Genomic DNA, 26,296 nt, shown 5'->3' on the forward strand with positions numbered 1-26,296 from the left:
GGTTCTGCGGTGAACTGAGCTCAGCTCTCCTCCTTGGCTCGCTTACTTTTCCCAGCTGCTGATGACAGCCTGGCTTGCCTGTTCAGGTAGTCACGGACCCTGACCTTCCCCTAGTTCAGGGTTTACAAATATTACCATAAAAAGACAGAGACCTTGAAAACCCATTTGATCCTTTTCCTCCAAGCCATTCCAACCTGATGAAACTCCCTCCTGTTTTTAAGTGGTAGCAGAGCAAGATGCCACCACCTTTCACCGCCCTTGGCCGGGCACTCACTGTGGGCCTAACTCCGGTGGTAATTCCATCCCTCACTGCGGGACCCTGACATCTCGGAGCGGAAGACCACTTCCCCCCTAACCTCCGGAGCCCAGCTGAGCGTCTCCCAGCGCTCTGCCACGACCCCTAACCGGGTAGACGGGGGGCCGGGCGGCCCCTGCGCACACGCTGGGCGTGGTCCCTGGCAGCAGAGAGGACCAGAAGGTGAGGGACCCCAGGCCGCAGCCAGACGGGAGGGGTGGGCTTGCACCGCTATCGCGAGAGCTCGTGAGGTGGGGGCGGCCGGGAGCTGGGGAGGGGCACGCGGAGAGCCTGCAGCCCTGCCCCGCTTCCCTTTCCTTCCCCTCCCCTGGAGTGATTCAAGAGGAGCGCTACCCACTTCCGCCCCCTCCGCCTGCCATTGGAACTAGCTGAGCCGAACTAGTTGCGGCCACCGAGCAACCAGGTCTCCGCACCTCCTCCTCCGCCTCCCTGTCTCCTGTTCCATTTGCGTTTTCTCTCCTTTCCTGGCCGACGCCGCTCCGAGGCCTCGCAACCGCCTGCAGCCTGCACCGCGGCCAACATGAGCTTCTTGTTGTGAGTAGCCAGGCCCCGCACGCGCCGGCTTTGTTCGGGTGGACCTGGGCCCCCGCCCGCTGCCCGCTGCCCTCCGCCCGGCGTCCGCCGCCCACCCTCGTCCCGACCCTCCTGGCCCCGCGCTGCCCGGGCCGGGCGTCACCACCAAGCGGGGCCCCGGGACTGCGCGCAGCGCTCCAACTAGTCTAACCACCGCCTCCCCATCGGGCTTCGAGTACGCGTGGGCTCCTCCAGCCCTGAGGAGGTTCTTTCCCCCCTGGCACACCCCGGGGCCAGCGCCTGGATTCCTTCATCACCCCCGTCTCTGCCCTCGCTCGCATTCCCGGGCTTGTTTGCGCGCTTCTCGTGTGTATCTCCCACTGTCCTGCACAACCCGTATCCAACCAGTGCCCGGTCGAAGGGCTCCGTCGCGGCTGCCCAATGCTCTTTTCTGGGTCCCAAGCACAGAAGATAGACTGTCGTACTTTCCCCCGTCATCCCAGGACCCTTTTAACTTCCTCTCTCGTCTTAGGGCCGGGAAGTTGGGATGACAAGTTCTGTACTTGTAACACTGAAACAAGGCTGCTTGCGGGTCGGGATCCCTTGGACACAGACTGGGGTCTCCAGGAAAGGGGTCTGGAGGCGCCTCCTTGCTTCCTCGAGGCGCCCTTCTTGCCAGAGTACTTTCCTGAAGAAGACGAGTTTTATCTTTTTAGACAACCAGCAAATAGGTTTTGGATAGTGTACCCTGCTAGGTTGATTAGATTCTCTGGGGAGTTGTTTGGAAAATCATTTGTAAATGCCAACTTTGGCGTCATATTTAGTGCTGGTCATTATTTCACTTACTTATCGTTTGTTCCAGACGAGTGGGGGGAACGTGGAGAGGGAAGGGCAGAAGGATGGGATGGCCAGATGTGGATATGGAGGCAGTAGATAAGCCTCAGGTCGTCTGAAAACAGGGGTTACACCCTGAGGAATAACTCCTTTGAAGGCTTCGTTGTGATGCACTCATTCCATGTTTAGTCTGTGTTTAGAAACTAATAAAAACTCAGAGGTTGAAACTCATCCCATATATACTCTTTTACTGTTGTGGAGAAATTAGCATTTAAAGATTATTTTCTTATGATTTCCTTTCTTTCCTTGACTAATAATTTTTAGTTATTACATTGACGTCTGAATACTGAGAATTTAATTCACCCTTCTTTTCTTTTCTTTTTTTTTTTTTTTTTTTTTGAGATGGAGTCTCACTCTGTCGCCCAGGCTGGAGTGCAGTAGCGCGGTCTCGGCTCACTGCAAGCTCCGCCTCCTGGGTTCACGCCTCAGCCTCCCGAGTAGCTGGGACTACAGGCACCCGCCACCACGCCCGAAACGGGGTTTCACCATGTTCGCCAGGATGGTCTCGATTTCCTGACCTCGTGATCCACCTGCCTCGGCCTCCCAAAGTGCTGGGATTACAGGCGGGAGCCACCGCGCCCTGCCAGTTCACCCTTATTTTCACATGCTCACATCTAGAATTTTTTTTTTAGGGTGTTTAAGCAAAACTGAACAATCACAGAAGGCTGACCTAGGGGCAGAGTTGCTATTTCCAATATGCATAGTGGACCCGGCATGTGTCAACTTGCCTAAAAGGTTTACACTGTGAAAGGGATTTCTTTTTTTTTTTTTGAGACGGAGTCTCACGCTGTTGCCCAGGCTGGAGTGCAGTGGCGCGATCTCGGCTCACTGCAAGCTCCGCCTCCCGGGATCCCGCCATTCTCCTGCCTCAGCCTCCTGAGTAGCTGGGACTACAGGCGCCCGCCACCGCGCCCGGCTAATTTTTTGTATTTTTTAGTAGAGACGGGGTTTCACTGTGGTCTCGATCTCCTGACCTTGTGATCCGCCCGCCTCGGCCTCCCAAAGTGCTGGGATTACAGGCTTGAGCCACCGCGCCCAGCCTGAAAGGGATTTCTTAGGCTCCTCCTAGAAGTTGATTCTGAGTTTGTCAGATTGACATAGGGCTAGATGACAGGACTGGGTGACTTTATAAAAAAAGTCCTTGTTTCCTATTTTAATTCTTCTTTTCTTTTTTTTTTTTTGAAACGGAGTCTCTGCTCTGTCACCCAGACTGGAGTGTGTGGTGGCGTGATCTCGGCTCACTGCAACCTCCGCCTGCCGGGTTCAAGCGGTTCTCCTGCCTTAGCCTCCTAAGTAGCTGGCACTACAGGCCGGCGCCACCACGCCTGGCTAATTTTTGTATTTTTTAGTAGAGATGGGGGTTTCACCATGTTGGCCAGGCTGGTCTCGAACTCCTGACTTCAAGTGATCTGTCCGCCTCGATCTCCCAAAATGCTGGGATTACAGACGTGAGCCACCGCGCCTGGGCAGTTTCTTGTTTTAGTTCTAATCACCATATTCAAGCATCTCAGCTTGAAGCTTCTCATCTTGAGCTTAATTTTACATTGCTAATGTTTTTTTTCAAGAATTTAGAAGCTGTATTCAAAATAGCGCTGTAGATGATGTCCATGACTACTGCTGATGGGCTTGTGTCTAGTAAGCTAAATTGGTTAAAGCAAGGCCGGGCACGGTGGCTGACGCCTGTAATCCCAGCACTTTGGGAGGCCAAGGCGGGCAGTTCATCAGGTCAGGAGTTCGAGATCAGCCTGGCCAATATGGTGAAACCCCATCTCTACTAAAAATACAAAAATTAGCTGGGTAAGGTGGCGTGCAGGTAGTCCCAGCTACTCGGGAGGCGGAGACAGGAGGATCACTTGAACCCGGGCGGTAGAGGTTGAAGTGAGATGAGATCGTGCCACTGCACTCCAGCCTGGGTGACAGAGCGAGACTCCATCTCAAAAAAAAAAAAAAAAAAAAAAAAAATTGGTTAAAGCAGGGAAGAGCCATATTTGGCTGAAACTAGGGGATGGAGAAGGTTCTGATGCTATTTTTTGAATACAAATACAGTAGTGTCCTATTTTTACATGGCTCAGTGTTTAATATAGATTCAGAAGTGTGGTAGATTAGTTCATTTCTCCTGAAGGTTAGTAACTACAAAATAAATCTTGCTGTAACTAATGTATATAGCACCTTAGAGCATTTGCAGCGTTTGGAGCACAATTTTTCAGTTAGGTTACATCTATCTAGCATTTGATATGTTCTCAACATATTTAGCCCATGTGCTTGACAATCAGAAAAGTTAATTCAACATTTTTACTTTTGGTCTTTGCCCACCATCAATTAAAAATACAAAGTGAACACCACATAGAAATGATTATTATTGGAAGTGAAAGAACAAAGCTTTGGTTATTTCATCTGTCTGTTATTTGGTATAACTGTCTGAATACTGTTTTTTTTGTTTTTTGTTTTTTTTGAGACGAGCTCACTCTGTCGCCCAGGATGGAGTGCAGTGGTGTGGTCACAGCTCAATGTAGCTTTGACTTCCCAGGCTCAGGTGATTCTTTCATCTGAAACCCCCTCCCCACCACAAGTAGCTGGTACCACAGGTATGTGCCACTATGCCTGGCTGATTTTTTTTTTTTTTTTTTTTTCCGGTAGAGTCAGGGTTTTGCCATGTCACCCAGGCTGGTCTCCTGGGCTCAAACAATCCGCTCATCTTGGCCTTCCAAAGGGCTGAGATTACAGGTGTGAGCCATCGCACCTGGCCGTCTGAATACTATTTCTTTACCAACAGATGAGCAGAGAAGGAAAGAGTTACAGCTTAGGAGTTAAATACAAATATTTTCCTCCCATTCTTGAAAGCTTACTGGGAAGCCTACTATCAGTGGATGGAGCAGAGGAAATAAGGGCAATGCAAGATAGGGCTGCAAAGGTGGTGACTCATGACTCTTGAGGGCTCTAAGATAGAAGGAAAGAATTACTACTGATTTTTAAAAGGCGCACTGTGGGCCGGGCACGGTGACTCCTGCTTGTAATTCCAACACTTTGGGAGGCTGAGGTGGGCGGATCACTTGAGCCCAGAGTTCCACACCAGCCTGGACAACATGGCAAAACTCTGTTTTTACCCCCAAAATACAAAAATTAGCCAGGTGTGTGGCAGTGTGAGCCTGTAGTCCCAGCTACTCTGGGGGCTGAGGTGGAAGGGTCATCTGAGCCTGAGGAGATTGAAGACATCAAGGCTGTAGTGAGACATAATCACGCCACTGCACTCCAGCCTGGCCCATAGAGAGTGAGACATTGTCTTTAAAAAAAGGCCGGTCGCGGGACATCGTGGCTCAGGCCTGTAATCCCAGCACTTTGGGAGGCCGAGGTGGGTGGATCACTTGAGGTCAGGAGTTCGAGACCAGCCTGACCAAGAAATGAAACCCCATGTCTACTAAAAATAAAAAAATTAGCCGGGTGTGATGGTGGATACCTGTAATCCCAACTACATGGGAGACTGACTACGAGAATCACTTGAATCTGGGAGGCGGAGGTTGCAGTGGGCCAAGATTATGCCACTGCACTCCAGCCTGTACGACAGAGTGAGACCATCTCAAAAAAAGAGAAAAAACAAAACTGCTGTGCCAGGCGCTGACGTAGATGTTGGGCACCATTTGTGACAAAAGAGAAAAAAATCCCTGCATTGGTGCGACTTATGTTCTGGTAAGTGTCCGTAAATACTAAACATCAATAAATCATGTAGTATGGCAGAAGGTCGTAAGTGCCATGAAACAAAGGAGAGCAGGGTATAGAGATTTTTGAATAGGGAGTTGAGACAGATTAGGATAATCCCCAGAGTGGGTTCCCAGATCATCTGCAGGAATGATACCTTTGTGTAGCTTTTGTATAAACTCTCAGGATAAATTTGCACTGCATATGTGGGTCTGGCTGGGACAGAGCTTTGGTTGTGCCGCAGGTTGGCCTCTGTGTATCTTCAGATTAAGTTAAACTCTCATGGTAGGTATGGAAACTTCACAGGGACCTCATTTAATTTTGTGGACTCAAATCTTTTAAACACATCCTTAGCACCTGCTGTGTGCCAGGCATTGAGGAAGATATGAGATTCCAGAGATGGTGGATGGTATATAGTCATCTATGATAGATGCAGTACAATCATGGGGGCCCAAAGTATGTGTAACAATTTGTTCTACTTAGGCTTTAGGAAAGTTTCATGAAAGAAGTGGGTGGTAATTAATGGAAGGTGAACAGGAGCTCTCTAAGAAGACAAGGGGAAGTGGGAGATTACAGTCAGAGGAAACATCTTTGAGTCAAGAATTTGCCTGTGAATTGTTCACCTTCATGTTTGTGCAAGAGGCCATAGAATTTTGGAGCTAACGGGTCTATTAGTAACATGGCCTGCTTACTTCTTTTAGCTAAAGAGGCAAAAATCACCGACTTCAGGTTGGTGGCTAATTATTGGCCTGGGGACTATTGGTCTTTTGACGTAGGGGTTTTTCTTTCCTGACATTTTAGGCATATGAAAGGCAGGGAAATTGAGGATAAAAGTGAGTTCTGAGTAATCATTCAAAAAGTATATTGCATGTTCTCTGAGTTTCTAGCATTTTTAAGTTATGGGTCTCTTTTGACTAATGGAATTCTGAAAAAAAAATTTGACTTGGAAAAGACCAAAGTGTAATTTCCTAATGTAAGGCTACTTATTTGGAATGGAGTTAAAACAAGTACATTTAACTTTTTCTTGTTAAGAGACAGTGTCAGCCAAGGGCAGTGGCTCACACCTATAACCCCAGCACTTTGGGAGACTGAGGGGGTGGAACCTTGAGCCCCAGACTTTGAGAACAGCCTGGGTAACATGGCAAAACCCCCATCTCTACCAAAAACGTTAGCCAGGTGGTGGTGGTGCTCAGCTGCTTGTGAGGCTGAAGTGGGTGGATTGCTTGAACCCAGGAGGCAGAAGCTGCAGTGAGCCAGGATTGCACCATTGCACTCCAGCCTGGGTGACAGAGTGAGACTCAGTCTTAAAAAATAATTTAAAAAGAGACTGGGTCTTACTGTGTTGCCCGCGCTGGCCTCAAACTCATAGGCTTAAGCAGTCCTCCCACCTCAACCTCCAGAGTAGCTGAGATTATAGGTGCGTGCTACCACACCTGGCTATAGTTAACTTGTAAATGAAAGTCTGTAGGAAAGGTGATTTGGGAATGTGAATGACTGAACCAGGTCAATTTCTTCTTTCTTTCTTTTTTTTTTTTAATGTCAACAATGAAAGCTGAACTAGGTCTATTTCTGTACAGGAAGAAACAGATGGATTGGGAAAGGAAGGAAGAAAGGAAGGAAATAACTTACTGAGCACTGTGCTACATACCTTCCATTTGTCATTCTTAAGATGAGCAATTTAGGCCGGGCGTGGTGGCTCATGTCTGTAATCCCAGCAGTTTCGGAGGCTGAGGCGGCTGGATCATGAGGTCAGGAGTTTGAGACCAGCCTGACCAACATGGTGAAACCCTTTCTTTACTAAAAGTACAAAAAAATTAGCCAGACATGGTGGCACGTGCCTGTAGTCCCAGCTACTCAGGAGGCTGAGGCAGTAGAATCGCTTGAACCCGTGAGGTGGAGGTTGCAGTGAGCCGAGATCATGCCACCACACTCTAGCTTGGGCAGCAGAGTGAGACTTCATCTTTAAAAAAAAAAAAAAAGATTAGCAATTTAGCAGCACTTTGGGAGGCAGAGGTGGGTGGATCATGAAGTCAGGAGTTCAAGACCAGCCTGGCCAACATGGTGAAACCCTGTCTCTACTAAAAATACGAAAAATAGCTAGACATAGTGGCGGGCACCTGTAATCTCAGCTACCTGGGAGGCTGAGGCAGGAGAATCGTTTGAACCTGGGAGGCGGAGGTTGCAGTGAGCCGAGATTGCGCCATTGCACTGCAGCCTGAGCGACAGAGTGAGACTCCGTGTCAAAAAAAAAAAAAAAAAGCAGTTTAGGAAAAGAGACTCATGATAGTGCTATGTTTATATGTGTTTATATGTGTCTATCTCTGCCTCCCTGTCTCTCTCTCTGTCTCTCACTTCCCTCCAAACCCCAAAAGCCAACATCTTGTTTTCAGGCAAATTATTTAACTGATTTTAATGCTTCAGCAGCCTCACCTTTAAAAAAAAGTTAATAATTTAAAAGAATAATCAAATAGGCCAGGCATTGTAGCTCATGCTTGTAATCCCAGCACGTTGGGAGGCTGAGGCAGAAGGATGGCTTGAGCCAATTTGAGTTACGGTGAGCTATACTTGCGCCAGTACGCTCTAGCCTGGGTGACTGAGCAAGACCCTGCCTCTAAAAAGAAAATGTAAAAAAAAAAAACCAGTAATAGTTCATTGAATGTTTACTATGTGCCAGGAACAAAGTGTTTTAAATAGTTAACTCAGTTCAGTAACTAGCAGGAATCCTGTTTTACAGATAAGGAAACTAGCACAGAGAGGTTACATATTTTATCAAAATCATATAGCCAGTAAATAGTGTAGCTGGAATTTTGAGTCCTGGAAGTCTGGGTCCAGAGATCCTGTCTTAATACTTCTTTTTTTTTTTTTTTTTGAGACGGAGTCTCGCTCTGTCACCCAGGCTGGAGTGCAGTGGCGCAGTCTTGGCTCACTGCAACCTCTGCCTTGCGGGTTCAAGCAATCCTCCCTGCCTTGGCCTCCTGAGTAGCTGGGATTACAGGCTTCCTCCACCATTACAGGCTCCCTCCACCATGCCTGGCTAATTTTTGTTAGCAGAGATGGGGTTTTCACCATGTTGGCCAGGCTGGTCTCAAACTCCTGACCTCAGGTGATCCACCCACCTCGGCCTCCCAAAGTGCTGGGATTACAGGTATGAGCCGCCACGCCCGGCCTTTTTTTTTGGAGACAGAGTTTCGCTCTGTCACCCAGTCTGCAGTGTAGTGGCGTGATCTCAACTCACTGCAAACTCTTGTCTCCTGGGTTCAAGTGACTTTCCTGCCTCAGCCTACTGAGTATCTGGGACTATAGGCGTGCACCACCACGCCCAGCTAATTTTTGTATTTTTAGTAGAGATGGGGTTTTGCCATGTTGACCAGGCTGGTCTCGAACTCCTGGCCTCAAGCAATCTGCCTGCCTCGGCCTCCCGAAGCGCTGGGATTATAGGTGGGAGCCATTGCGTCCAGCTGATCCTGCCTTATACTATCTTATCTATAATTAACAAAACTATGTATATCTATATGTAGATGTATATACACACATACACATGCATGTATATACATATATACACACGTACATGTATGTATATATGTGTGTATATCTATCTATATATTTTTTCTCCAAGCTGATATTCAAGTAGGCCTTGTTATTAAGAGAAGTCTTCAGTTACCAGGTGTTATTGTCTCATGCTGCTGGGACTCTTTTCTAAGATTCACCAATAATACACTAGTAGAAGATAAAATAGTAACTTTTAAATTAATATAATATTCAAGTATTTTTAACCTTTATCTTTAGTGTAAAAATAATATACATGTTGGAGAAATCACTAAATAATGGTAGGAAAAGGAAGAAAATAAAAATCATTCATAATCACACCTTTGGAGACAACTGTTGTTTGTATTAGGGATATAACTACTTCTGAATCTTTTTTTTTTTGTTTTGAAACAGAGCCTCGCTCTGTCACCCAGGTTGGAGTGCAGTGGAATGATCTCAGCTCACTGCAACCTCCGCCTCCCAGGTTTAAGCAGTTCTCCTGCCTCGGCCTCTAGAGCAGCTGGGACTACAGGCGCCCGCCACCACGCCCGGCTAATTAATTTTTGTACTTTTAGTAGGCATGGGGTTTCACCATATTGGCCAGGCTGGTCTCGAACTCCTGACCTTGTGATCCGCCTGCCTTGGCCTCCCAAAGTGCTGCGATTACAGGCGTGAGCCACCGTGCCTGGCTAACTTCTTCTGAATCTTTTTATTGCTTTTTTTGTTTGTATGTATTTAAAAATATACAAATGGATTTCCACTGTACATAGATCAGGTTTTTTACTTGTAAATTTTTTTTATGCTAGAGAATAGACTTCTGCAACATCATTTTGAATGGCTGATGACCAAGTATTATCTTACAGTTTTTTATCTGACAACCCAATAAAAAAGGATATCATATATTATATCCTTTAATATATTCTCCTCTGTAAGGTTATTTTGCTTTTTTCTTTTTGTTATTAAATATATATAATTTAATACAACATATAAAAAGATATGTTATATGTATATATAATATCTTTGTATATAATATATGTTATCCTTTTTAATATGTTGTATTTTTGAGGGGAACATGGGGAGTGGAAGTGAACATGGTCATCTTTTCAGAAAGAACTAGTTTTGGGAGTTGCAGCACTGACTGGCTTTAGTTTACTTTTATCATCTGATACGAGGTAGCTTTTTTTTTCTTCACATATCAGAGTGCAAAATAATTGCCATTTAGTTACTTTTACCATTATTGATTTCTTTCTCTAAGTGTAGTTGCAGTTTTTGTACTTTTGGAGTTTCTGATATATGAAAGCACGTGTCTAATACATGTAGCACTTCTCTAAACTGCATATTTGATTAGGAGATATTGAAGCAAAATAGCTACATGTTACTTGAAAAATATGAAACCGTTCTACCTCTTAGGAATGTCAAACTGAGTCCTGTAGAGAACTGTACCGCTCCTTTTCTTCCTATGTTTCATTTTTGTTTAATATTAACCAACCTAAGGCCATCTTTTTTTTTTTTTTTTTTTGAGACAGGGCCTCTTTCTCTCTCCCAGGCACAATGCCACGATCTCGACTCACTGCAACCTCCGCCTCCTGGGTTCAAGTGATTCTCCCGCCTCAACCTCCCGAGTAGCTGGGACTGCAGGCGCCTGCCACCATGCCGAGCTCATTTTTGTATTTTTAGCAGAGACAGAGTTTCACCATGTTGGCCAGGTTGGTCTTGAACTCCTGGCCTCAAGTGATCTACCTGCCTCAGCCTCCCAAAGTGCTGGGATTACAGGCGTGAGTCATCATGCCCAGCCTTAGGGCCGTCTTTTACAACACATTTTAGTATAAGTATAGCTGTGAAATACATTCATTTACAGAAGTGATTTTTAAATTTAATTTTTTGTTTTTTGTTTTTTTTTGAGATGGAGTCTCGCTCTGTCTCCCAGGCTGGAGTGCAGTGGTACGATCTCAGCTCACTGCATTCTCTGCCTCCTGGGTTCAGTTAATTCACCTGCTTCAGCCTCCCAAGTAGCTGGGATTACAGGCTCCCGCCACCATGGCCGGCTAATTTTTGTATTCTTAATAGAGATGGGGTTTCACCATGTTGACCAGGCTGGTCTCAACTTTGTCCTCAGGTGATCCACCGGCCTCAGCCTCCTTAAGTGCTGGGATTACAGGTGTGAGCCACCATGCCCGGCCTTAAATTTAATTTTGAAGCATTTTTCAACTTTCCGAAAAGTTGCAAAGAACAGTGTAAAGAACCTCCACGTATTCCTTATCCAGAAACCCCATTGAGTTTCATCTGTTGCTTTAACAATGTCATCTTCAGCAAAAGGATCCAGTCATGAATCATGTATTGCATCCACATATGTCTGTAGTGTTTTTCTTTTTTCTTTTCTTCTTGCAGAGTCTTGCTCTGTTGCCGAGCTGGAGTGCAGTGGCCCAATCTCAGCTCACTGCAGCCTCGACTTTCTGGGCTCAAGGGATCCTCCCATCTCAGTCTCCTGAGTAGCTGGGACTATAGGCACGTTCCACCACGCCCGGCTAATCTTTTTTTTTGGTGGAGATGGGGTTTCACCATATTGCCCAGGCAGGTCTTGCACTTCTGGGCTCCAGCAATTTGCCCGGCCTTGGCCTCCCAAAGTGCTGAGATTACAGGCGTGAGCCACCAGGCCCAGCCTGTGTTTTTCAAACTGAAATAGTTTACTGTCAGTCTTTCCTTGACTTTCATGACCTTTACATTTTTGAGGATTACAGGCCATTTTGTAGAACATTCCTCCCTTTGAGTTTCTCTGATGTTTCCTTGTGCATTTGAGTTACGCATTTGAGCAACATCACAGAAGCCATGTAAGTTTTTCTTATGTATGTTTGTGTGTGTGTGTGTATATGTATGTATGTATGTATCTATGTATTTTTTGGGATAGTCTCACTCTTTTGCCCAGGCTGGAATGCTGTGGTGCGACCATGGCTCACTGTAGCCTCTATCTCCCAGGCTCAAGCAATCCTCCCACCTCGGCCTCCCAAGTAGCAGGGACCACAGGTGCGTGTTGCCACACCCTGCTAATTTTTAAATTTTTTTTTTTCTTTGAGATGGAGTCTCGCTCTGTCGCCTAGGCTGGAGTGCAGTGGCGCAATCTCGGCTCACTGCAAGCTCTGCCTCCCGGGTTTACGCCATTCTCCTGCCTCAGCCTCCCGAGTAGCTGGGACTACAGGCGCCCGTCACCACGCCCGGCTAGTTTTTTTGTATTTTTTAGTAGAGACGGGGTTTCACCGTGTTAGCCAGAATGGTCTCGATCTCCTGACCTCGTGATCCGCCCGTCTCAGCCTCCCAAAGTGCTGGGATTACAGGCTTGAGCCACCGCGCCCGGCCAATTTTTAAATTTTTTTATAGAGACAGCCCATGTTGCCAGGGCTGGTCTCGAACTCCTGGGCTCAAGCAATCCTCCCTCCTTGGCCTCCCAAAGTGCTGGGATTATAGGTGTGAGCCACTGTGCCCAGGTGATGTGCATTTTTCTTACTGCATCTTATCAGATGCATATAGTGTCTATTTGTCCATTATTGGTGGTGTTAACTTTGATCCTTTGATTAATGTGTTTACCAGGATTCTCCACTATAAGGTTCTTATTATTTTTTGTTATTAATATTTTATGGGGTGATATTTTGGTAGTATGTAGCTCTCCCATTCCTCATTCTGTTTTCACACACTAGTTTTAGTGTTCATTGATGTTTCTTGTCTAAATTGTTACTATGATGATTGCCAAAGTGCTAATTCTGTCATTGCTTCTAAATTTATTAGTTGGTAATTTTACTGTAAGGAGGAATTTGCTCTTCTTCTTCTTCTTTTTTTTTTGAATGCCAATGTGTGCTGTGATCTGAATGTTTGTATCCCTCTAAAATTCGTATGTTGAAAGTGATCACCAAGGTGATGGTATTAGAAGACAGAGCCTTTGGGTGGTGATCAGGTGGAGGGCTAGACCCCTCAATAATGGTATTAGTGCCCTGATAAAGAGGCCTGAGGAAACATGTTAGCCTCTTTGCCCTTCTACCATGTGAGCACACATGGAAGGAGCCATTTATGAGGACTTCACCACACATCAAATCTGCTGGTGACTTGATCTTGAACTATACCGTCTTTTTAACTGTGAGCAATAAATTTCTGTTGCTTGTAAGTTACGCAGTCTGAGGTACTTTGTTATAACAGCCTAAAGTGACTAAGGCAGTGTGGATATAAGGATTCCCATGTTCTTCAGTGAGTTGGCTTCTGTGTTTCTTTGACTTGTTTCCATCCTCTTTTGAGCACTTCCTTCCTTCCTGGCACAACAAAATATTTTTTATCTTATACTTTTTCTTCCCCAGTCCAGGAAATAGACATTTATCTGAGGACATTGGTTCTGCTCAGTGGAGAACGATATTTAGAAACCAAAATCTAGGTGTAGGTATGCTGATTACAGATGTGTTGCTGATCCCAGGCTCTCTCATTGGACTGTACTAAAAAATATATTCATTTATATCCAACTATTTTTATCTATATCTATCTGTGTATATTAAATGAGTTCACATCACTACTTCAGTTGCAAGCCAGTGGCACAGGGTTCATTCTAGCCTTCTCCTTTCCTATGTTTTTCTTTGTTGTAAGAAACCTGACTGATCATTCTCAGATAGTTGTTTCCTCTGTCCCTGTACTATAGCTGTTCTCTTGACCCTGTCTGGCCACCCTCTCTGGCCTGGGCCTAAGCTGTTGTATAGTGCTGTTACTGCCCCACCTCCTCTCCTTGGGGCTGTGTGGGCCCCTCCTGTAGCAATATAAAAGATGAAAGCAGTCTGAGATTCAGTTGTGTGTGGTACGTGTGTGACAGTAATGTGTTTTTTTCCTATGAATCCTATGTTTAGGATCAATGCTTCAGAAATGTTGGGAGGATACTGAATGTAGAAGGCCTAGCTCAATCAACTGGACTTATGTGCAACAGTGATACTTAGGTTATTATCATTATCTTAACAATGATATTTGCTAGCAGCTGTTATTTTTTATAAACCACTTATGATTATTTAAATCATAGCCAATTGCTATAGATTTGTTATGGTATGTGTTAGTGCTATTTTGATATTTTGAGGTTACAACTTAAAAGCAGGAGTTTGAAGGTAAACAAGCATTATTTAGGTAATAGTGTCACTGGTGCAGGGTGTCTAGGTTCTTGGCATCTTGAACAAAGAATTGGACAAAACCCACAGACAAAACAAGGAAGGCATGACGGGATTTATTGAACTTGAAAGTACACACCACAGTGGGAGCGGGCCTGAGCATGGGGGCTCAAGGGCCCTGTTACAGAATTTTGGGGAGTTTAAATATCTTCTAGAGGATTCCATTAGTTACTTCGAGTATGCCCTATGTAAGGGAGGTTAAATACTTTTTAGAGGATTCCATTAGTTCAGGTACACCCTATGTAAATGGAGAGAATGAAGTAAAGTTACAAAGTCATTTACTTGGTCTACAACCCATGGAGAGGATATTTCCTGTCATAGCTGAAGTGTGAATTGGCCTTATGTTCCATGCCTCCAGACCCTATTTTCCTACCTCATCTGCCCCTGAGAGATGTGATCCCGAGAAATCTTGATAGGAGGCAGAGGGACTGTTGGTCTTTTTTTTTTTTTTTCTATAGCTTGTTTCATGCTGGCTTGAGGCATAGTCCCTACCTATTGGGGATTGTGGAACTCTCTCCCTGCTCTGTCTAGTGGAGGCAGGGTAGCTCCTTGATGGCCAGGGGTGGTGTCTTCACCTGGAACTGGCTAGAACCTTTATTGCATGATCATCTGAAGTTTGGTGTTCGGTAGGCAAGAGGAAGTGAATTTGGTTAAAAGATTTAATGGGGCCTTCAGAGGGTGGGTACCAATGCTGTCAGGAATGTTTGTTACAGAGTTTAAAGGAGAGAAAACAAAACCTGGTCTATTCTAGAATCTGTGTGTTTCCTTAAAGTCTTAGCACAGACGACTCCATTTTAGTTTTGTTTGGTCTATTGGGGCCTCGTGCATGAGCTTAGTCCAAAACAATGGCCTCCCAGAATTTTGTTTAAAAAATTCCCCCTTTTTGGTCAGGTTCTCACTTAGGTGAGCGTGTGACCAAAATTTAGGGCCTTAGCATTACTCTCAGTTACCATTATTTTGGGTTTCTGGTCTCAGCACGTCATTCATAGGTTATGGTGTCCTCATGGTAACACATTTCTTTCAGCTCTTATTTCAGTTGAAGAGAGACCATATGACATTCTAGAGATGGCTGCATGCTAGCATTTAAAACCTTTGAGAGAATGCAGTGCACCAGAGAGACTATTATTATGACTACTGGGAGGGTAATACCAAGAGTTCCTTACCCAAGATCCCCATAAAACAAACATCCTAAAATCAAATAGATCAAAAAATGAACTAAAGAGTTTACTCACTTGACTAAGCAATCTTTGTTAATCCCCTGCCACTGAATTTCTTTTTTCTTTTTTTTTTTGAGACAGAGTCTTGCTGTGTTGCCCAGGCTGGAGTGCAATGGCATGATCTCGGCTCACTGCAACCTCTGCCTTCCAGATTTCAAGCAATTCTCCTGCCTCAGCCTCCCAAGTGACTGGGATTACAGGCATGTGCCACCACACCCAGTTAAGTTTTTGTATTTTTAGTAGAGATGGGGTTTCACCATGTTGGCCAGCCTGGTCTCAAACTCCTGACCTCAGGTAATCCACCTGCCTCGATCTCTCAAACTGCTGGGATTACAGGCATGAGCCACTGCGCCTGGCCTGCCACTGATGTATTTCTCCATAGGCCACAAGTGCCAGCAGCTATTCACATACTTCTCTGTTCAGCCAATTCTATTATAACTTTCACAAGAGAATTTAAAGTCTGTTGTGTAACTGTAGCCTTTACAGTAGAATTTGCTATAGAGTCTTATGAGGGATACATTTCTAATCACTACTTCTTTTACTTTAAACCATGGGAAAAGGACCTAACAAATGATGCCCTTTTAGAACAGTGAAGGCCTCCTGGCAGTGTTCTCTTTAACCCATGATATGGTTTAAGAGTAGTGAACCAGTGTTTTGTTTTTGACTGATTATGAGGCAATGTATGTACCATTAAAGTTTCTTACCTACATTGGGTCTTCATCTTTTATCTATCAAAGTATAAGGCTGACTGCAAACTCCTTCAAAAATAAAAGTACATCCCATTAGTGCACATAACAGACCCCTTTTCCTCTTCTATTGTTCATAGATGCATAAGCAAGAAAAACATTCAAAGATAAGAGTTTCATGTTAGTAGAAGTTTTAATCTCTGAACTTGGGGAAAAACTGTTCACATCAAGGATGTCATCTTTTTCTTGGGAGAAATTTCCTTGGTTAGCTTTACCTCAAGGGTTCAAATAGGTGCACAGTTCCAAAAGTATGGAGGGAGCCCTCTCAGTTGTGAGATTATGAACCCAAAGTTCAGGGTCCCGAAGTTTTGTTGTAGTGTGGATGGGAAGGACAGTCTTTTTCTGATGTTTTCAGGAGATCCAAACCATAAAAAGCTTTCTTTACCTGGTAAAAATACACTATAGTATAATAATCTGCTGTTTTAACATCAGTCCTCTTGCATGGGAAAACTTTCATACAACCAGAAAACACGCATTGAAAATAACAATTTAATGAAATCCCTTTGTAAAATGTTTAAGTGGCCCACCAGGTGACCAAATGTATCTGAAGCTTTAATTATTTTCCCAGGAATGTGGGATCAAGCATTGATAAACTATCTTAAACAATTTCAGTATCAGTTGGTTTAAAATGAAAATTGGACAAAGTATCTTCTTGATATTTAATTTTTTTTGGTTTTACTTGGGTTAGTAGCTTTATACAAGGAAATTTGGTTATTTCTGTGGTTTATGATAACTTAATAACCAAACTTAGACTTTATTTTAGAAAAGATTTTAGACTAGATTTTAGAAATCCCATACAATTTTGGAACATATATTATTCACAAAAATATATTCTAAAGAAGATTGAACGTAATTTTGGCAATCCCATGTACCTAAACATGTCAGATAATCCTGTTTACCTTTTTTCGGGATGTTTTCGGGGGCCCTCTGATCCATCCACAAAGCCAGGCATTAGGAAAGACAATTTTGAAACTGAAGTTTGCTTTTGGAATTCCAGATTCCTGTAAATTATTTATTTTGCCAAAATGATGACTCAGAAATTTTAAAGAAGTAAAAACCTTTTATAACCTTTTACCAAAAAACCCCCACATTCTACTATTCTTACACACATTGTATGTAAGACTGTTTCTTTTTTTGTTGTTGTTTTGAGATGGAGTCTCGCTCTGTTGCCCAGGCTGGAGTGCAGTGGCGCTATCTCGGCTCACTGCAACCTCTGCCTTCCGGGTTCAAGTGATTCTCCTCCCTCAGCCTCCCAAGTAGCCTGGACTACAGGTGCGCACCACCACACCAGGCTAATTTTTGTAGTTTTAGTGGGGACGGGGTTTCCACATGTTGGCCAGGCTGGTCTGGAACTCCTGACCTCAGGTGACCTGCCTGCCTCGGCCTCCCACAGTGTTGGGATTGCAGACGTGAGCCACTGCACCCAGCTATAAAACTGTTTCTAGTAGTCTTAATTGCATGTTATAATGGCAGCTCTTAGCAATTTTAATTTTAATGTAGAACCTAGTGAGTTATGTTCAGTAAGGTTTGATATATAGTCATAGCTAGGGGTATGGCCAACTCCACATGTCCCCAGGCTTACCTAGCTGGAAAACAGGCAAGTTAAACAATTTTCAAAAACCAATGAAGCAGCTTATGACCCTAAAGCATCTAACAAACCTAATATTTGAACATAATTTAGACCACATATTTACATTTTGAAGACATATTTTACCAATAATCTTTAAAACCATCCTTATTTCCCAAAAATTACTCAAGTCACATGAACTAAATAAAAGACATTAAGCTTTTCACTTTTCTGACAAAATATTTGATTTAAGCTCCTCTTCCTCTTCCGCTTCCTCCTCCTCTCCTTCTCCTTCGACAGAGTCTCTCTCTCTGCTCACTGCACCTCTGCCTCCTGGGTTCATGCGATTTCTTGCCTCAGCCTCCTGAGTAGCTGGGATTACAGGCGTGCCCCATCACGCCTGGCTAATTTTTGTATTTTTAGTAGAGATGGGGTTTTACCATCTTGTCCAGGCTGGTCTCATATTCCTGACCTCAGATGATCCGCCTGCCTCAGCCTCCCAAAGAGCTGGGATTACAGGAATGAGCCACTGCACCCAGCTTATTATTATTAAAGCAATTAATTTAAAACTTTACAGAGGAGATAAACAGTGACTTTTACTTTATATTTAACTAGTTTGCACAGAGAAAGAAACCAGAGATTGACTGGTAAGAAATTCTTACCCTTTTGCCGGCATGCCAGTTTTCTGAGTTCTCTGAGTGGTCCTAGCGATCCTGCTTGACTGTGTGCAGGCAAACACATTGCCATGAATTAAGAATACTCACAAATAGTTTACAAATTTGGGGGCAAGTTAGGCAGAGAAAGATAAATATGACTCAAATTCTATTTATAAGAATACTCAACACCGTTAAAGTATTAGGAAGCCTAAAATCCAAAAAGTTAGTTTAACGATAAAAAGCTGGTGTGCTCCATTAATTCCTACTGCCTGATAAAGGTAGTTTAGGAATTCCAGATAAATGGAACGAATGATGACTTGCTAGAAATGCATCAGAAACAAAATAACTGGCCAGGCGCGGTGGCTTACGCCTGTAATCCCAGCACTTTGGGAGGCCAAGACGGGTGGATCACAAGGTCGGGAGATTGAGACCATCCTGGCGAACACGGTGAAACTCCGTTTCTACTAAAAACAAAAAGAATACCTGGGTGTGGTGGCGGGTGCCGGTAGTCCCAGCTACTTGGGAGGCTGAGGCAGGAGAATGGCTTGCAGTGAGCCGAAATTGCACCACTGCACTCCAGCCTGGGTGATAGAGCCAGACTCCGTCTCAAAAAAAAAAAAAAAAAAAAAAAAAATAACTATTCATGGAACCAAATAAAAGCCTTCCACTAGGAACTAAAAAAATCGTGGTTTTTTAAAAATATATGCATACACAAGCAAAACCAGAGGAGAATAAACAGCAAATGAATGAAAACTAGAAGCAAAAACAAATAAACAGGAAACCAACCCTAAATTTTCCTACAGTGTTACCTAGGACCCCAGAAAACTCACATAATGAATATTTTATTCCTGATACACAATTTAATATCTGTTAGTTTACCAATACTGTTTCACATTCTATGCAATGAAGAAATCCACGTTAGGCACATGACCAGTAAGTACTCCAGTGCCAGCACTATCCATGCAAAACAGTAAACAGTGTGAAGCAATGCAAGCATGTGTGTGAAATTTGGCTCCACAGTAAATCCAGCTTCAGGCTTAACTATATTAAAAAAAGAATTGGCAAACTGCTGATGCATCCTTTTTTTTTTTTTTGAGACGGAGTATTGCTCTGTCACCCAGACTGGAGTGCAGTGGTGCGATCTCGGCTCACTGCAACCTCTGCCTCCTGGGTTCAAGCAATTCTCCTGCCTCAACCTCCCAAGTAGCTGGGATTACAGGCACGTGCCACTGTGCCCGGCTAATTTTTGTATTTTTAGTAGAGACAGGGTTTCACCGTATTGGCCAGGTTGATCTCGAACTCCTGACCTCGTGAGTCACCCACCTTGGCCTCCAGAGTGCTGGGATTACAGGTGTGAGTCACTGTGCCTGGCCTGCATTTCTTTACAGTACTTCTTATTTTACTTTAATCAAGACTAAGAGCTTTAACTATGAAAATGTTAATTAGCCTAATGTCTTCAATTCTATATCAGATTTTAAAAAATATTTTATTATTTAAACTTTTCCCACATCTTTCTCCCCTACTTAATGACTCCTTACTATATTATTTCATAAATAACTTTTTAAATCTATAATTTGAACTAACTTTTAGATAACTTCTGAATTAGACAAAATTATTATTTCTTCCACTAATAATCCTTTCTGGCACATTTTGTATACAGAATTACGTGTTAACTAAAATTCTTATCCTTAGCAACCTAAACTTCAGTGAAACCCTAAAAAGCAAGAAATCCTGTACTATCAGATATGGGCATTTATAGATAAGAACAATTCCACAATTTTAGAAACGTATTTCCCCATATCACAACCATTTCTTAGTTGAAGATGACCCAGATATTAAATGAACATCAAAAATAACTTTTAAGATTTTAATTTACACAAAAAGTTTACCTAAAACATTTATCCCATTCGCTGTACTTAATTTTCACTTTTAACAAGGGAGACATGAGACATCAACCAACACATATAAAATGAACATTGGTTCGTTCTGGAAAGTCAGGACAACTCGAGGTGGGGAGGGGGTTGGGGGCTTTCAGATCATAGGTAGGTGGGAGGCAAACGTCTGCATTCTTTTGAGTTTCTGATTAGTCCTTCCAAAGGAAGCTATCAGATGTGCATTTATCCCAGTGAGACTTTGAATAGAATGAGAGGCAAGCTCAAATTAACACTGACGCCGGGCGCGGTGGCTCAAGCCTGTAATCCCAGCACTTTGGGAGGCCGAGACGGGCGGATCACGAGGTCAGGAGATCGAGACCATCCTGGCTAACATGGTGAAACCCCGTCTCTACTAAAAAATACAAAAAACTAGCCGGGCGAGGTGGCGGGCGCCTGTAGTCCCAGCTACTCGGGAGGCTGAGGCAGGAGAATGGCGTAAACCCTGGAGGCGGAGCTTGCAGTGAGCCGAGATTGCGCCACTGCACTCCAGCCTGGGTGACAGAGCCAGACTCCGTCTCAAAAAAAAAAAAAAAAAAAAATTAACACTGACATTTAAAAATATCTAGCAAAGACAAATGTAAAATTCAGACAAAATGTATGCTGACAATTCTGAAGGCATTTCTATTTTTATTCCACCAACAATTTTAAAGCTAGTTTGTTTAGTAGAGTTTTACTTTTAAGTCACGTGAACTTGAAAATTGTTTAGACTTAATTTATGAACGCTCTTATAAGCCAATTTTGGTAGACACAACATATAACAATAAGTGTACATATGAATAAATACATCTAGACATGTATACGTACAAACGAAGATCCAGTTGCTTGGAAGCTTAGCCATGAGGTAGCAATACAAGCTTGCCAGTTCTACTTTGCTCCGATAGATAATCCAATGAAGGCTGTGAACCAAAATTTCTGGGAAAGCAGTGTCCGTGGCAGTTTGATTATTAAAGGCAAAACCTCCCCAGACTCCGAAGAGCACTGGGGCCAAACAGTACCAAAGGAGAACGTCACGTTAGTCAGGCCCCCTGCTTAGAATGCAGCACCATCCCCCTTTCCCATTAAACAGTAAGCTCCAGATTCCAAACAGTTTTGGGGCCAAGCAGCGTTACAACTGCGAGAGAATTCTAAGGAGGGCTCAGAACCTCTAGACCTCAGAACCTCTGCAAGAGTATCCTCTATGGGGAGGCTGAGGTCCACAGGATGCCCCAGAGCGTCCTCCTGTGGGGTCCGATCTTAGTGTGTCAGATGTCTCTGACCTTAGGTGGGCACCGGTGCCACATGCAGGTTTTCCCCTCCAGAGCCTAATGTGAACTTTCTAAGAATAACCATGAAGTGTAATGAGAAGAACTGGATGTCAGGTGGACCTTTTTGTCCTTAGCCAGTTAAGTTTGTTAAGGGAAGTAGTTAGCATAAGAAAAGAAGCTTTAAGTCGTCTGAAACATGTGATTTTTCTCTGAGCTGTGCCAATGTAGGAATCAGGGACCACGTGAGGAAAAGATTAAAAAAAAAGACAAAACAGGTCCTTCCCCCTTTGGGGCACGGCAGTTATAAACAGCTGCTGAAAGACTGAAAAAGAAGGAAAGGAAAAATGAAAAAGACCCAGGTTCCTTAAGCGAACCGGAAGGTGGCAGTTAGGCTTCTCCGCATGGAAACCTCTTAGTTCCACTGGCCATGGCCAGAAGCATGTAGTTGTCTCTGTGTTTAGGTGCTGCCCACCAAGGGTCCCAAGTCGGAAAGGAAAAGAGAGAGAGATTCCCCTGTATGGAGCAGAAAGGAAAAGGAGAAAGGAGAAAAATAAATCCCTTTGGGCTGACCTCTCCTCCTGGCTGGCTTGCCAAAATATGTCAGGGATGGAGGGTATCCAGGTTCTTGGCGTCTTGAACAGAGAATTGGGCAAAATGCACAGACAAAGCAAGGAAGGCATGACGGGATTTATTGAAAATGAAAGTACACTCCACAGTGTGGGAGCGGGCCTGAGCATAGGGGCTCATGGGCCCCGTTACAGAATTCATGGGCGTTTAAATATCCTCTAGAGGATTCCATTAGTTACTTCGAGTATACCCTATGTAAATGGTGAGATGAAGTACAGTTACAAAGTCATTTACTTGGCCTATGTCCCATGGAGAGGATTTTCCTGTCATAGCTGAAGTGTGAGTCGGCTTTATGTTCCCTGCCTCCAGACCCTATCATAGTCTTAAGTGTCTGATAGCCAAGTAGCATTATTGTTACTATTTGTAATGGAAAGGTTGAATTTTCCTTTTTGGGACAGAGTCTTGTTCTGTTGCCCAGGCTGGAGGGCTGGAGTGCAGTGGCACAGCCTCAGTTCACTGCAGCCTTGACTTCCTGGCCTAAAGCCATCTTCCCACCTCAGCCCCTTGAGTAGCTGGGACTGCAGGCACGCACCACCACGCCTGGCCAATATTTTGTATTTTTGGTAGAGACGAAGTTTTGCCATGTTTCCCAGGCTGGTCTCCAACTCCTGGGCTTAAGCGATCTGCCTGCCTCAGACTCCCAAAGTGCTGGGATTATAGGCGTGAGCTACCTTGCCTGGTCAAATTTTCTTTTATTGCTACCCTTGTATCTGTCTGCCTGAGTCTTTTTGTTGTTCCCAAATTGAAATTTGATGATAATAGTTTAGTAGTTATAGTATTATAGTATTGGGCATTAGGAGGAATATTTTTTATGTAAATCTTCTTTTGTAGAAATAGGTAACACTATAACTTAGTGGAAATGTAAACCTCTGTAAATAAAGAGTAATTCAATAGAAACAATAGGGGGAAAGGTATTTTAAGGCAACTTTGTGATGTTTGGGATCATGTTTCAAACAGATGAGCAACAGCATAACCCTCCTGCTGTTTAGGGAATCCATTTGTTTGCTAGAGCTCTGTAGTGTTAGATTCAACTACTGAAATAGCTCTTTGTTTAAAAACTCCCTGTGGTTATAGTTTTTGCTCACACATGCCTGATTCCATTGTCATTAACCCTTCTCCATACCTGCCAAATACTCAGTTGTCTTATTTTCAACTCTTAGGAATTGTACTTTTGAGTCAGTGGACAACAGACCAATTCAGAGCAATATTTTGAGGTCTGCTGCAGTGGCTTAGACTCTTCAGCCCTTTAATCCTCATCAGTGTGTTATGCCCAGACCCTCTATTCCCCAAAGAAGACCACCAGAGTCCAGAGTCAAAGCCAAGCGGCAAGGATCTTTACGACAAGTTCGAACTTGGTCCCTCCATTACACAGCATACAAGAGGGCCCCGAACAATGTGAGTGTTTGCTTTTTATAGCCCGAAAGTTACAGGGGAACAAAGGAATTCTTTTGGTTCCCGCGCTTTCAGTAAAACTTTGAACGGCTGCCTCCTTATAGGAGACTTTTCCAGGTGGTGTTTGTACTGGGCTCAGGAAGTTTGAGAGAGATATGGCGATATGTGGTGGGATGGGAGGATGGGATGTGTTTGTACTGGGCTCAGGAAGTTTGAGAGATATATGGCGATATGTGGTGGGATGGGAGGATGGGATGTGTTTGTATTGGGCTTGTTTGTTTTGAGCCCGGGGCTGAGGAATGTGCCCGGCTCCTCTCAAGTGTTTCATTTGGAAAATAGCAAGCCATCAAGAACCAACTTTTTAAAAAAAAATTATACAAGTTCTAGGGTACATGTGCACAATGTGCAGATTTGATACATAGGAATACATGTGCCATGTTGGTTTGCTGCACCCATAACTCATCATTTACATTAGGTATTTCTCCTAATGCTGTCCCTCTCCCAGCCCTCAACAGGCCCCAGTGTGTGATATTCCCAGCCCTGTGTCCAAGTGATCTCATTGTTCAATTCCCAGCTATGAGTGAGAACATGCAGTGTTTGGTTTTCTGTCCTTGTGATAGTTTGCTGAGAATGATGGTTTCCAGCTTCATCCATGTCCCTGCAAAGGACATGAACTCATCCTTTTTTATGGCTGCATAGTATTCCATGGTGTATATGTGCCACATTTTTTTAATCCAGTCTATCATTGATGGACATTTGGGTTGAAGAACCAACATTTTTAAAAAATTATATTTCTAATTATAGTTAGAAACAAACTATACCAAAAACCTACAGTTTTAAACAGCTAGACATTTGGGAACCAAAATTTGCTTTAGTTGAGCTCTATTGATTTTATTTTATTTTTCTTTTTATTTTTTTGAGACGCAGTCTTGCTTTGTCACTCAGTCTGGAGTGCAATGGCTCAATCTGGGCTCACTGCAGCCTCCGCCTCCTGGGTTCAAGTGATTCTCCTGCCTCAGCCTCCCAAGCAGCAGAGATTTATAGGTGTGTGCCTGGCTAATTTTTGTATTTTTAGTAGAGACAGGGTTTCACCATGTTGACCAGGCTGGTCTCGAATGCCTGACCTTGGGTGGTCTGCCCTCCTCAGGCTCCCACAGTGCTGGGATTACCGGCATGAGCCACCACGCCTGGTGAGCTCTATTGATTTTAGCTTTCTTTCAAGTGGGGATGTATTTGTAAGGGGATAACTATACTTGTTAGTGATGTCTTTGCCTTTTTTTAAATATCACTTAACATTAAGGAAGAAAAATACCACTGTCATTTTATGTAGCAGAAGAAAAACTGTTCTTGGCCCTCTGGTGGCAGAAGGTACTCTTAGGACTGAGGGGATCAGTGTCTCTACATAACCATAATCCTTGAGAAGTCTGCTGTAGATTCTCAAAGTGTGGATCTTTGGCACCACTTAGGAGTATGTTCGAAATGCAGGATTTCAGGTCCTAATCATTGGATTATAATGCATTTTAATAAGATCCCTAGGTGATTTGAAAGCACCTTCCAAAGTGGATGCCTGTGTATTAATTTAAATGGTTTGAAATAAGGTAAATAAGAAAAATCCGTGGATTCAATATAACACCAGTTCTGTCTTTGAGAGATTCCCAATAAAGGAGCCTCAGTGTCGATCCCCTTACTGTCCTTTCATACTTGCAATTATTTTCTTGTTTAAGGTCTTTTTTTCTCCTTCTGGATTCTAAGTTTTCTCCTCCTGGACTGAGGGTTTGTTCACCGTTTTATTTCCCAGCACATTAGGACATTGCTTAGCAAGTATGTTTTCAGTAATTTTCTTTTTTGTGTGTGTGACAGGGTCTTACTCTGTCACCCAAGCTGCAATGCAGTGGTACCATCTCACCTCACTGCAGTCTCAACCTCCTGGGCTCAAGTGATCCTTCCACCTCAGCTTCCTGAGTAGCCAGGATTTTAGGTGTGTGCCACCATGCCTGGATAATTTTTGTATTTTTTGTAGAGACGTTTTTGCCATGTTAGCCAGGCTGGTCTTGAACTCCTGTGCTCAAGCAGTCCGTCCACCTTGGCCTCCCAAGTGCTGGGATTACAGCCTTTTTTTTTTTTTTTTTCTTTTAAATTAACTGAAAATTGTCGTGGGAGAGAACAGTGGCCTATGAGTGAGGAAACCTGAGACTCACAGTCTTTGGTCTGTCATTAGCTATGTGACCTTGGGCAGATGACTTAATTTCTTAGTTTCTATTTCCTCTGCCTACTGGAGGTTAACGAATGCTTCTTCCATTGGGTTAATGTGAGACTTGAATGACAGAATGTATATGAAAGCTTTTCATAAACCAGAAAAGCTTTTCATAAACCAGAGTCCTGTATAAACACTGTCATTATCTCCGCTCATGAAATTCCCAAGCCTAGCGTATAAACTGTGCATTCCAATTTTTTTTAGCTATCTTACAAATGTATGGCATTATTACATAATAAAATAAACATTTATTGAACACCTCCTGTGTATAAAAGCAAAGTGTTAGGCGTGGTAGGAGGAGAAAGGAAGGGGTTTAGAAATAAACAAGATGCGATCTCTGTCCTCAAGAATCTTAGCACTGGAAACCAGCGTGTTACATAGATGTGCTCCTTAATGTTTGTTTTTAACTCTTAGCTCTAAGTCCTCTGGCTAATGATGATTAAAGACCCTTGCATTGCAAGATACTGCATGGAGTATGCAAACTTTTTTGGGTGTATGTGTGATATAATTGCAGTCTGTATTCATCTACAATTACGAA

General features: G+C 43.6%; 1 protein-coding gene across 3 annotated transcripts in view; it reads left to right on the forward strand.

Annotated features, from left to right (window-relative positions):
* Positions 1–611: 611 nt before the first annotated feature.
* MOB1B (MOB kinase activator 1B) overlaps positions 612–26,296 on the forward strand; it is an 81,865-nt gene continuing 56,180 nt past the window's right edge. For 2 of the 3 annotated variants that reach the window (XM_050791430.1, XM_050791433.1), the window contains exon 1: positions 612–850. Coding sequence is in view for 1 of the 3 variants with exons in the window: in XM_050791433.1 (XP_050647390.1) it covers positions 837–850 (14 nt within the window). In the remaining 2 variants the exon portion in view is untranslated. The remainder of the gene's footprint in view (positions 851–26,296) is intronic. The other variant, XM_050791432.1, reaches the window with a different exon arrangement.

The sequence above is a fragment of the Macaca thibetana genome, chromosome 5, assembly GCF_024542745.1.
Source record: "Macaca thibetana thibetana isolate TM-01 chromosome 5, ASM2454274v1, whole genome shotgun sequence".
In the NCBI taxonomy this organism is placed as follows: domain Eukaryota; kingdom Metazoa; phylum Chordata; class Mammalia; order Primates; family Cercopithecidae; genus Macaca; species Macaca thibetana.